The sequence below is a fragment of the Schistocerca serialis genome, chromosome 6, assembly GCF_023864345.2.
Source record: "Schistocerca serialis cubense isolate TAMUIC-IGC-003099 chromosome 6, iqSchSeri2.2, whole genome shotgun sequence".
NCBI classification, from domain to species: Eukaryota; Metazoa; Arthropoda; class Insecta; order Orthoptera; family Acrididae; genus Schistocerca; species Schistocerca serialis.
In genome coordinates, this window is record NC_064643.1 from 228,431,198 (window position 1) to 228,444,857 (window position 13,660).

General features: G+C 36.6%; 1 protein-coding gene across 2 annotated transcripts in view; it reads right to left on the minus strand.

Moving 5' to 3' along the window:
• LOC126483803 (venom dipeptidyl peptidase 4-like) overlaps positions 1-13,660 on the minus strand; it is a 185,928-nt gene that overhangs the window by 34,903 nt on the left and 137,365 nt on the right. For both annotated transcript variants that reach the window (XM_050106984.1, XM_050106983.1), the window contains exons 8-13: positions 8,519-8,688; positions 8,331-8,440; positions 8,078-8,204; positions 7,776-8,002; positions 7,455-7,683; positions 298-488 (exon numbers count right to left, since the gene is read on the minus strand). In XM_050106984.1, the coding sequence (XP_049962941.1) occupies positions 298-488; positions 7,455-7,683; positions 7,776-8,002; positions 8,078-8,204; positions 8,331-8,440; positions 8,519-8,688 (1,054 nt within the window). The remainder of the gene's footprint in view (positions 1-297; positions 489-7,454; positions 7,684-7,775; positions 8,003-8,077; positions 8,205-8,330; positions 8,441-8,518; positions 8,689-13,660) is intronic.

Below are 13,660 nucleotides of genomic sequence, written 5' to 3' on the forward strand. Positions count from 1 at the left end.
AATGTGTTGCTTAATCTGGAACACCTCTGTATTATTAAATAAATTCCCACAATGTACTTCTTACATGGAGAGTCTGTCCTTTTCTTTCAAAAGACTGGATCTAACAAATATGAGTTTCTAAGTCAACAATCAATCCATGAGTACTGTAGCATGAAATTTATTCTATTTAACATAGCATAGATGTAACTTCTTTTTAAAAAGCATTTGTAAGCAAAATAATAATGTAACAGTAACAGTTCATGCCTATTTAATCAACTGCAACAACGTAGGAAACAATCAATATGCTTTGATACATACACGTGAACCAGTAGTGGATATTTCACATTTTTGTTGTAATTGAGCTCAGGAGGAAGAATTAGCATAACTTGTGCCTTATAGCCATATGGTAGCTCAACTTCCTGAAATATCTTTCTCGGCCTTTCTAATATTCTCTGCATTGCTACTTGTATTCTTCTGTTATCTTCCCACAAGAACTGTAAGCCATTATCCTGTAAAAATCAAAGTTTATTTTATTATAAAGTTATTAAAAATTATAACAGGTATGTAAATAAGACAGTACTTGTTACAAGTGTGAACTAATTTCTCAAGACAGTAGCACACATAAGTAAGTATCTAATTTCGGGTTATCACGATCAGAATCCCAGCCAATCTTGTAATAAGACAGATATCAAGGTGACATTAGTAATCACTTACTATCATGTAACTGGAGCTGTATTATCTGTGTACTCAGAAAAATTAAAGTTACTTTATTTTACTTCTTTATTCCAATCTAATTATTCAACAATTAAGTGCAAAATCAGTATCAAATTTTTCCTCTTCTAGTTTACTAGTCCAAAGTTTAACAGTTTATGATAATGTCACTGCCTTGCAACTAAAGTGTGAATAAGAGCTAGGACCTGTACTCACTATTTTTTACTGCTGCATGTAGACAATTTTATCTGTGCCACATGTGCTCTTCATCTCTGTCTACTGAAATTACTATTTCTTATATAGGTCATTTTATTCTTGTAAACCTTTGTTTGCCATGATTACTTCAGTGCCCTGTGACTATAATATCAGTAAGTGTACAATTTCTGGGATATAGAATTGAATGATCAAATAAGCTCAACCATAGGTAAAGCAGGTTGTGGACTTGGGTTGATTGTGGAAATGAAATCAGCCTACAGAGCAGACTGCTTTAAAAAAAATGCATGACACATCTTAGAATATTCCTCATATATGTAAGACTCACAATAAGAATAGCATCACAAATGGTCACAGGCTTACTTGACTCACAGGAAAGTGTCACCGAGATGCTGGGAAATGTGAATCGGCAGATACTTGAAGAGACACCAACTGTATTGCAAAAGCCTTCTTACTCAATTTCAAGCAACAATATTAAGTGAGGAATCTAGGAATATACTACAACCCCCTACATATGGGTATTGTAGGATCTGCATAGACAAGAGCTGACTAATTATGGCATGTACGGAGGTATTTAATCAGTAATTCTTCCCATACTCATGGGAAGTACCCTCTGCCACACACTTTTCACTGGTTTGAGCATGTAGATCAAGATGTAGATTTGTGTTTCACATGGATACAAGGTGGTGAAAACTGAAGTTACTTGTTGCATACGAAGTTCTGAGTGGGGTTGGCCAAGGTCCATGAAGGAGAATAAACCCAGAGGTTCGTATTTGACTGAAGCCTTGCAATTACTGTGAAGCTACAACTAATGCAACTCAGATTTTATTGGTGTTATCCATACATTCTGCCACCAAATTATTTTCCAAGGCACCAAATAGGACTAAATACCTTTGCCACAAGTGGAAGCTCCTCGGCCAGACTAGGTCACTCAAAGCACACTAATCTGGAGGATCTAAGGTATTAATACAGAAGCATGGCCTGCTGCCCACTACCATGTTCTATTCAAAATAGATTTACCATTCATTGTTAGGCCATCATAATTTAATTGTAAAATTTACAAACCAAACGAGAAAGTAGATTTCAGTTTTATGTCTCCACCGCCAGTAAAAAAAATAGTACGCCTCAAAAGACAATGTCAATTTTGATCTGATGTTGGCATATGCCACCTGGGGGATAGTAAATTTTCTGATAATGGTTTCAACGTTGTCCACCAACAGATAACATTGTGGTGCAGCCACCAGAGTGCCAACTGTGTCTACCCTTTAATAGAGAATGCTCACAGCCAGAAGGCTCAATGTGGTGCAAACAGGTGTAGCAGGCTGGCAACCATGTGATGGAGATGAACTCATGCTTCCTACAGCCAACTGAGTGAGTTTGAAAGGGGTCAAATTGAAGTCCTTTGGAAGAACTGCAAGACAAGTTGGATGTGCTGCATCAGTTGTGCAATTATACTGGTATCAGTGACCACATGAACATTCTCACACTCATAGACAAGAGTCTGGATGTCTGTGCTGTAGAGATGTCTGCCAGGATCATCATATTTTAAGGGTAACAGTGTCAGATCATACAGCTGCCACAGCACAGATAAGAGGGCTTGTGAGCCAAGATATGTCGATATGAACAGTTGCAAACTGGTTATTAGTAGTGGAACTGTAGGCATGCACACTACAGCCCATCTACCACTCGTGCCACAGCATTGACATGTACAGCTTGTTTGATGCCATTAGAGGATCACTTGGAAGATGGAATGGCATGCAATGATAAGCTACAAATCTCATATAACTTTGATGTTTCTGGAGGGGAAGCTAACCAGTGCTTGGTATGTGCAAAATGTTGTTAGATCCATTCTTTTGCCATTCTTGCTATGGGAAGGTTCCAACAGGATAATGCTCACCCACACATTGCCTGGGAAACTCAACATGCTCTGCAAGACATGCAGCAACTTTTCTGGTCAGCACAATCTCCTGACTTGTCTCCAATTGAGCATGTGTAGTATAAGTTGGGGTGAGAAGTGACTTGTGTGACTCATCGACCAACAACTCTTACAGAACTACATGAGCAGGTCGATCAGGCTTGGCATAATGTTTCCCAGGACAGTATCCACCATCTGTATGATCGACTTGATGCCAGAGTCAGTGCTTGCATTGACACCTGTGGAGACTACACCACGTACTGGTATGGGTATTACAGCATGAGTTGATTCCTGGTATCTCAGAACTGCTTGTGCTGTTGGTCTGCAAATGTAATAATTTCATGTATTCCATATGCACTATAGCAATACTAAATCTTGAGTGAATTGGAAACCTCTAAAAGAGTGTACTACTTTTCTTCCAGCAGTCTGTTTACAGTGTTTTTCAGAATGATAATGAAGTCTCTGAGAAATTGCTGTTTATAATACTATGTACTTGCCTCCAGTTTTACTTTTGCTATATACTTCAACTCATATAGTTTACATACATAAGAATATAAAGTTCATTATATGCCCCTTTAGTAACTTTGTGAGCATTTAAGGAATAATCCCTCCCCCCCCCCCTCTCCCCTTACATATTATCCACCATTTCAGTGTTGATACTTACAGAAGCATCTTTATTTTCTACCTTACTTGTGAAATTGTTATAGGTAGTGGGTGTACGAAAGTAGTTTTCAACTAAAGTAGCATTCAGAGAGTGCTTAGTTCATGAACAAGTTTGTTAGGATATGAGTATCAGAATATTTGGACTCTTACAACAGTATATAGACAAATTTTTATAGACTCGCCAGACTGTTGTTCATTTTATTGTGTGATCAATTTTTGTTCACTTCCTTGAAATGCTTCTTGTATCTACTCAACTTCCTCTGACTGTGTGGAGGGATTCAACCCTTTTTACTTTACAAAGACTGCATGTTTTCTCAGACAGATTATCATCTGTGAATGGACATTTTTTAGCCAAAAGTGCTTGACATTTGTAGTGAAACAATCTTGATGAAAATTTTGGATTCCAAATGATTCCATTTGTGACAAAGCTCTCAGTTCAGAAAACTCTGCCACTGGGTGGCAAACTTGCTCTTCATTACACTTTGATGGTGGCCATTCTGCAGGAGTTGCAATGGAGTTGCTGCTCTCACAGTTGATAGACTACGGTGTACCCATGGAAGAACTATAAAAGGATGTACTTTGTGGGTGTGTGGGACAGTTCTTGAACAAGCATGTGTCACCTGGATATGACCCACATGGCAATGTGCTGGTAGAAGGTGTGGCATAAGGATGAATTATGATATTTTGTAGCTTGGGTGGATGGCAGAATACCAGATTAGTGGATAAGAACTGGCTGTACAACTGAAAAGTGCTTTCTTCAGTCAAAAGAAAATTCCATTTTCAATAATGCCACTGGATTATGGAAGTTGTTTCTGAAGTTATATGTTTCGACCAGGGTACTGAGGAGGAGTGAAATGTGGAAAATGAGAAAGGCTTAGATGAAGTAGGAGTTACGAACATTTGAACACATTGTTACTGACATTTGCAGATTAGGTAGTCATTACAAAATATGATTATAAATATCTTACAAAATAGGAGGAAAGAAGTGTGTGGAAGCAATAAATGGTCTAAATGTCTCATAGTCAGGTAACGAGGTAGTACAGAGAAAATTAAGGATAACAGTTGTCAATAACAAGAAAAAAACATATTCAGCGATACCATATCTGCACATAAAGAGTAGATTTGACAAAATTGTTTGTGAATGAGAGTATGTTCTACCAATTATTTTTGTGATCTGGTTGCAGAAAAGTAACACATGGACTTGTATAAACTGTTAGCAAAAGCACATCAATGTAGGTAATGATTTACAACAGTTACACTCAAATTTGTGTATAGTCTATCCCTATTATCAGTGCCTATCAAAGGAATGTTACTAATTTAGATGAGAAAATTACTTCAGAACTAATAATCTTCTCCCACTTCATTTCATTTCAGCCCTAAACCTTGGTGTAGTCTGTGACATTTCTTGTGATATCTGAAGGGTACTTTAACATTTGTGTCCTGTCAACAGTATTTCCAAATTCTGTTATGAAAATGTATTTGTAAAAGTAATTCAGGAGCAGGACAAATATAAAATATATTCTGACCACTTACACTGCAGAGTAACCTTTAAACACTTTTGGGATCCATGCACATATTTAGTGATGTATTGTATCAAGACCCTTTCCCTCTCAAGTACTTAAAGAGTTACACATTTCAAAAAATCTAGTTGCATTGTAAACACAATTAAGACTTGGTTTGTGATATTGATGAACATATTTTTCTTCAAATGCCCTATTTAAATGTATCAGCTCAGGCTTGTTTATCTTGTAAAGCATATAAAAAAGAATGAACTCCCATTGATGATGCAGTTATCAGATACAGAGCACAATAATGGATAGCACATGGATAAGGAAAAAAAAAGTTTTCTTCAAGGGAAGCATTTGGTCATCCACTTTAATCAGCTTGAATAAAGCACAGGAAACCAATTCAGGGTGGCCAGAAGGGAGCCTGAACCTCACTTCTCCAATGTCAGTTGAGTGCCATCAAAGTTATATAACATGGCTCAGTAAAATGTTTGAATATTTTATTAACTAATGTTATGTTTCCTAAAGTCTGCTTCTCATCTCAAAAACAGACAGCATTTCAGGGATGAACCAGAATAAAAATCAGACTTAGGCTCTTAATACACTATATTGATAGCTGTGTACATATGAAATAGTTAAATTTTGTTGTTACACTGTAGGAAAAGATAGAGTGCTACTTACTGTAAAGAAGACATCTCAAGTTGCAGACAGACACAATTAAAAGGCACTTACATAAAGCTTTTGGCCACAGCTTCCATCAGTAAAAGAGAGACATACACCGTTTTCACAAACAAGTAGGCACCTCACGCACACACAACAGCACATGAGCACTAACTCCAGCAATCGCATGTGCGTGAGGTGTGCTTGCTTATGTGTGTGAATGATGTGTGTCTCTCTTTTACTAATGAAGGCTGTGGCCGAAAGCTTTACATAAGCATCTTTTAATTGTGCCTGTCTGCAACTTGACGTGTCTTCCTTACGGTAAGTAGCACTCTGCCTTTTCCTATATTGTTGATATTCCTACCTAGAGTTTACAATGTTTGATCAAATTTTATTTGTATAAGGAAGAGACCACCACTGCAAGAAAGACTGATAATACATGCCTGCATAGTAGCACTCAACTTGAATTTACCAGGTTTGAATCTTGATCAACAATGAAAATTTCATTGACAGTATTTAGTTGTCAAGGACTAGATGAGTGGCATACACTTACTGCTAACCAGACTTTGTGCAAATATCCTGAGATAAATTTCAAATCTCTCCACATGGAGTTAGGGCATGTGACACTGTTGGTGGCCACTTGTCAGATGTGGATGTTAAGCTCAGAAATCCTCTAGGGGCTTTGTGAGGGAAGTGTGCCACGAACAGGCTCTGTGGTCCCCCTCTCATCATAACAATACAACACTGCTACACTATACCAGCTGGAGGAAAACAACAGAAAATTATCTCCACTAGGACCCTCCCTGGGGATTCCTTGTTCCTGCATCTGCTCCCAAAACTCATTTCCTGAGTATGGGACTGACTTTGACTGTGAATGAAAAGTTAAAAACTAAATAAATATATTTATAGAAACATGTGTAAAAGAGGAGTATTAGCATCATCTGCAACAGAAGATAAGCTTTTGCTCATCATTTACTATAGGTAGAACAAGTAAAGGGGGTAACAAACATATTGCTTTAAACTTTGATTGACATTGTACTTTTCACAGTTTAAAAAACTGCTTTTCTCAAAAGGCTATAAATCTAGAAAATAGGTAAAAAAAAGGAATTGCAAGAGATATAGATATGGAAGAGATTATAAAGTTGTCCCGAACAGTGGATTAGGAAAGCAACATATTGCATAAAACAGTTTCAGAGTGTTGTTCCTAACATGAAATTGTCCTGCCCTAGGACTTCCAATGACTTTTCCATTTTTGGTGTCAGTACATTTCATAGATTCTTTCTCCTGTTTCATATATTTATCTCCTCTTTGATGAGGATTCAAACCTAAAAAATTATGAGAGAGAATTTTCAGTCGATACTTACTCCCGGATGCAAAATTTTAGTACTATCAACAGACACACACAAAAGTGCATACACTATCCTGCCTTTTAGAACTAATAGTTCATTCTTCTGGAAGGAGTAATGATAGGTTAGAGAAGGTTAAAAAGGAAGGGAAGGTCACTCAGATTTCAAGATGAGAGGGACCCACCTTTTTATATGAGTCTTTCGGTAGTACTGAAATTTCACCTCTTGGGGGTAAGTGATGAGCAGCAAGTCTTTCTCAAGTGGATTTTCCCTTTGATAGATTTTAATCTGTGTATCTGTTAACATAGCTCCAGATGATCATATTTAAGTGACTGATAAGTTCTTAAAAATGTGCACACAAATTTCAAAAAGCTTTTATTTTCTAACTTTGATGGCATAGAAACATATTCTGCACATGTGGAACTATCATATCAAAGTGAGATAATTGAATATTTTATTTACCCTGCTGTGGAAGCTAATTTCTGGGACATCAGGACCAGCACAGTTCAAAATGTAGTATGTACCATTAATGCTGAATGATGCATCATTATGTAAACAAAACATGTTTCCGTAAACTGTTCTCTGATCACATGTAAGACACAATGGATTATGTGGTGCACCTTCCATCTGATCAGATACACTGTATAGGTGTTGCACAACAGGAAACCTTCCATGGACTGCTATAAAGTACCTGAAAGAAAAGTAACTCACGCTTACTGTGTGCAGTTTTGACAGAATTTTATAACAAAATATTCTATTCTAATTTCTTCATTTTTATCTTACAGTAGGTGATGGGACTGATCCCAGCCAACTATTTTTGTTACACTAAAGTTTCCTCTTGTTAGTTTTTTGAACATATTTGCTTTTAAGTGTACTGCAGCAATATGTGAATATTCTCCAATGCCATGTTCTTCTTGAGGAATTATAAACACCATTTTTGCACCCTTCCACGAAAACAATGGTGGTGAATCAAATGCTACCCATCCTTTGTCTTCTGATATTGAAAGGATCTATAGACACAGAAAATAAGCAGTCAGATAAGTTACTAAGTACAAGAATTTTAAGATATTTGAGGAAATACTTACTTCATTGATATGTCGATAATCTGAGTATTTAAATCTGTATATTTTTGCCTTATTCTGAAGTCGGTTGAGCCATACTGATGCAATCTCATCATTGTTTATCCATGATACAGAGGAGAGAATAGGTTCACTGTGATGACATATTAATTACAATAATTAGCATTTTTCAAATATGTGAAGTAAATATAATTAAGTCTGTGGTCTAGAGAGAATAGTATTTGATCATGAATAAAAATAATGTAATGGAGGTATTTACTTTCTAAGTATGTCTCTTGGCAATGGAACTTTTACAGTGCTTGGTCGATTTTGTCTCTTGGTCTCCAAATTCAGAACACTGAGAGTGACAATAGGCTGGGATGACCCTGTCTACAATTTCATTAATGTCAGTTCTGACAAATGGACAAAATTATTACTTGGAATAGTTTTAAAAAGTGCTGTACTCACTTTAGAATAACGAACTGTAAAATTTCGTGAATATTTATTACTCCTGTAGCTATTATGTGTGAAAACTGGAATTGTAAGGTTTGCTACATATGTGTCATTGAATGTAGCAAATGCAATTTTCTTTCCATCTGGCGAAATCCATAAAGCTTTCTCATTTGTAAATATAGACCCTGAAATAAAACAATACATATTACTGGATCCATCTACTGCTAAGTTTACATTTTTGGAATAATAAGCAGACTAAGAATAAGTGAAAACATAATATAACTCCTCTGTCATACACAGTACTAGATGATAAAGGTAACAATATTTGGCAGAACAGAAAATTTCACTAGACTAATGCTGAAACTATTGCACAGCTAGATGCGTGTTCTTATTGTTGGCACAACACATAATTCTATCCTAGGTACCATGAATGACTATTCAAAGCAGACCTTTTGTTCTATAGATTGTGGCATGAGTAACAGCTTTAAGACATGTAATACATCAATAAAACAATACAGCTATCATAGATCATCTTACATCTTGCATATCAATACTATTTTTGTTTCTTTACAAATAATTATTCATTGTTGAATTTTTGTGTTTACTTGTACACATAAAATAGTACTAAGCATATTTTTGTCTACATACACAAGTCAATACTGTCAAGAAATTGCTGCTTTTCTTATTACACAACTCAGGTTTTTGTCGAGCTATTTGTGTGTGCCCAGCATATATGTAAATATCTGTGTGTGGGTTACTTAGTATTGTATACATGATGACATTTCTATATGAAGACTGCAAAGAGGATAGCAAGTTTTAGTGAATACTGTTATTCTCTCATGTAATTACTATGTGTTCCTCTTGTATCTGTAATTAAGGTTCACCTTTACCACCGACAATATTAAAATATTTAGTGCTGTATCTGACACAGGGAGTGAAGACAATATTCTCCATGTTGCACCACTGGCAGCACTTCTGTCACTATCATCTCTAATGACCTTGATATAAATGGAATGTTAAACAGTAACCTTCCTTCCTTCCTCCCTCCTGCCACCGCTGCACTAACAGGAGTGATATACAACACAGTGGACTTGCCCTATTCTCCACACCTTTTGCAAGAATTTCTGACTTAACTAACAGTTAAAGGACAGCCATAGCAAGGAGCAGGCATTCTACTATTAACACCACTGTTTGATATTTGGATTACAGTCATTGCTCACATTACTGGTATTTCTCTTGGATTATTCTCTGGTTGTATTGGTATTGCACACATGCACTGACTTGGCATTACATTGCTTCTGGACTTGTGCTTTTTCTGTGTTATTGTGTTTTCCATTTGTGTTATTAATAAATGTTACATTTTCCATGCTACAATACATAGGATATAATTATAAGTATGCTAAGATACCTGAAAAGTCCGTACATGCTGTTATTTGACACTAGTATCTAAATATTAAGAGCTTTACTGACTTTACATGCATTACACCATAAAATTACCACATAGAAAAATTACAAAAATATTTAATAGTTTTTGGTAACTTCAAATATTTCAACATTTTGACTTCTAAAGAATGAAGTAAACTTGGTAGTCCCAAACATTTTCAATGGGATTAAGATTGGATGATTTAGAGGTCCAGTCCAGTTGTGATTGGGTGCCTGAGTGCCAAACCAGGTGCTGCCCAGTGAACATGGGTATTGTCAACTTGAAAAATAATGTTGTCCACAGTATACTCATTATGGAGGTGTAGAAGAAAGGGCAACACTTGGTTACCAAGAATGTTGAAATAAACACCCTCATTCAAAAATGACTCATAGGACTATAGGTACACAAGACACCTTGCATCATTTGAAATGAGGCAGAGTAATAGTTCATTGGGCCATTCTACACACCTCCAGTAAGGTACTGTTCAGTTTCTGTGTTGTTCGACCCACTGAAGACATGTAACTATATGTGCTGCTGTGGGCAACAGCTTTTAACAAATTCCACTGCATGCTGTTCATTTTGTAATGTTCACTGAAAAATGGGTTGTGATGGATCTGTATTCTCCACCCCTGAAAGCACCAATTCCTGAATCCAATTGTCATTGGCAGTGCTTAATAGTTGTCTTCAGTCCATGTGCTTAGGATATTTTTCTTACCACTGCTCTTTTACTGTGTTACAAGGCTGCAAATGGCACACCATTCCTTGTAGATAGACACTCCACATCAATACACTGACAAATCAGGCAACTTTATTCACTGTGTGGTCATTGGCACATCCAAATGCGATTAGCTCCTTTTAGCCATTTTGTCAAGTTTTCACATCAGCCCATCATACTGTGCTACATTCTTCCAGCTAAATAGCATATACACACCGCTTCACTGCTATGATTTACGACAGTGATGGAGAGTCATATGACAGCAAAGTACAAGTTCCACAGCACTTACGGTGCTTCAAAATGACCAGTTTTCTCTTTTATAAGGGGTGATTAATATGTAGTCAAGTGAGCTTATGCTGTGACAAGTACATGTAAGAATCCATAGGCCTGTGAAAGACCTTATGCAAGAAATTTAGCAATTGATTTTATGTGCATTCTTACTGCACATTTCCATAGAGTAGATAATTTTTTACTTTAGTTGCATTGCCTTAGAGAATTATGACATAGGACAGTTTGCAAAGTGTGCTAACAATCCCATCTGCAGACCAACACAATGAGTATGATTTCTTGGTGCAAAGCAGATAGAATTGAGCTTTTTGGTTAAATTATCTGTATGCTGGCACCTCCTCAATTTATTATCCATTGATCCCTACTTCTGGAACCTGTAAGACATTTTTATTTGTTTGGAATTGTATAATTTGAGTCTTAGTAATATTAGGGGTTAAAGTGTTCTGCTGTGAATCATTTATAAGCCTACTTCATTATTCTCCTAGTTAAGCCTGATATGAATGTGTTTATACTGGTATCATCAGTAAACTTCACAGTTTTTATTAATTCTCCAATGTCCTATGTTAATTACTTATGTAGGCCTAAAACAGAAGTGGGCCAAACCTGAACCTTGTGAGATGTCATATTTAACCTTATACACTCTGTAATGCAGACACAGGACATTTCCAAAATCACCTGGCGGCAAGTAGATTACAGCACCACAACAGTGATACCACTGATCGAAAATTAGTGTATACATTAAAACAAATGTATGCTTTCATTCAATTATATTTTCAGAAGCGTTACAATACAAAGCTTTTCATTCTGTGATATTTTTGAAGCTCTTCAGGTTGGACTGATTCCATCATCATTTCACTCAAACTGTTCACAAATGAATCACTGTCATCATCAAAATTATTGTCATCAAAATTATTGTCATTCTCGTTTTCACATAGACAATCCTCTAAAAGCATTACAGTCTCTTCCTCAGAAAGGTCTGTGAGTGAAGAAGAAGCCATTTCAGACCTACTAACTTGGATGTAATAATTACAACGTATTTCTCAATACAACTACTACAGTTTGACACTGAATTAAGACAAGCTTCTTTAGATGGCAGTACTATAGTGTGTTGATGCCTAATACAGTCAGATTTGAAAATGGAGCATTGAAAGCTGTGAAAAATCTTGTTGAATGAGGCTCAGCATCAGATTAGAAAACAAAGTTCATCATTTTGAGTGCCATGCTGTGTTGGAGTAGAAAGTGAATTGGGCCTTTTACATGTTGTGTCATTAGTTAATGTGACCTACTGTTGTTACTGTTAAGGTATGATTTCCTCCATGCAACAGCAATGCTTTGAATGCCATACTACTTTAGTTTTTGTAACATAATTTCATGATCTAAGCAGTCAAATGCCTCACAAAGACCAGAGAAAAAGTGAACTGGATAACTTTTTTTTATTTTTTTATTTTTTTTTTTTTATTTTATTTTTTTCAGTAGAGAAGCTTTGCAGAAGCTGAACTGACTTGTTAAAATGTTATTATCAGAGAGGTATTTCAGTACTCTTTACTACCTCAGCTCTGAGAATATGTGAAGGAAAGAGATGTATCTATACTTAGAGTTCACTTGCTTATATTTGAAAAGTAGGTGTTGAAGCAGGTTTCCATCATATGCTGTAAGGACCTGGAATGTTATGTAGTCCAAACAACATAACTTACAACTCTTAGAGGCCTCAAGTATTAAGCAGAATTTTCTCAGTCAGTCTTGTCATCCTCAGTTTGCCAGTAACCTTTCAGTATATCCATGGCTGGGAAATATTTTGAACCTTTCAAGCAGTCCAGGGTGTCATTAGTGTAGGGGAATGACCAGACATCTTCCATCATTATTTTGTTCATTCATTGCCAGTCGATGCAGAAGTGCTATGTGCTGCACTCCTTCTCAAAGACTGCAGGAGAGGACCAAGGACTCTCTGAATGTTCAGTGATGTCATCTTGTAGTGACCTCTCCCCTTTCTTCCGGATTATCCATCTTTCAGCTGGTGACACTAAATGAGAGGTGGCTAACTGGTTAACAATCCACAGCATTGATGTGGGCCACTTTTGCTGTCTTTTCTCCACTCCAGATTTGAAAGCATGCATAAAGTAATGCAGAACAGCTATCACTAATCTGTATTGTTACTTGTCCAGACAAGATCCTATTGGCAGTTAAATTGTAGTTCCCCTCCTGTGTTGTCCATAGTGGTTGTAGAGCATGTTTCTTTATCAGTGACACTAAGCTGCCCTTCCCAGGAGGGTTCAGCTGTCTCTACACATACATCCTTAGGAATGAGTTGTGGCTGTGTGTGACAATTACTGATCCAAAGTTCTCCTTGACCACCTACAATGATTATGAACATCACTGGCATGTATATTTCTTTGGTGAACCTGAGTAGCTTTCTGTGAAACAAAAGCTTCACAGTTTGACTAAGCATCTCAACTGAAGACTGGAACTTGTGTCATTGATGGTGACAGGGTAACAACATTTTCAATGGCAAACAAACACCCAGAGCAATCTTTGTTAAATGTGCTTGTTGGAAAAGCTTCATCAGCATGGAGCACTTATCTTCTACAATCAGTGACTGCTTTTTATGCCTGCAAGAATTCCCATCCGAGACTAACTTTCTGACTATATTCTGTTAAAATATCAAATTGAATGGGTTGTGGTCTCTCATTGATAGTTATACCTTTATTTGCAAAACATTTCCAAACTGGCTGAA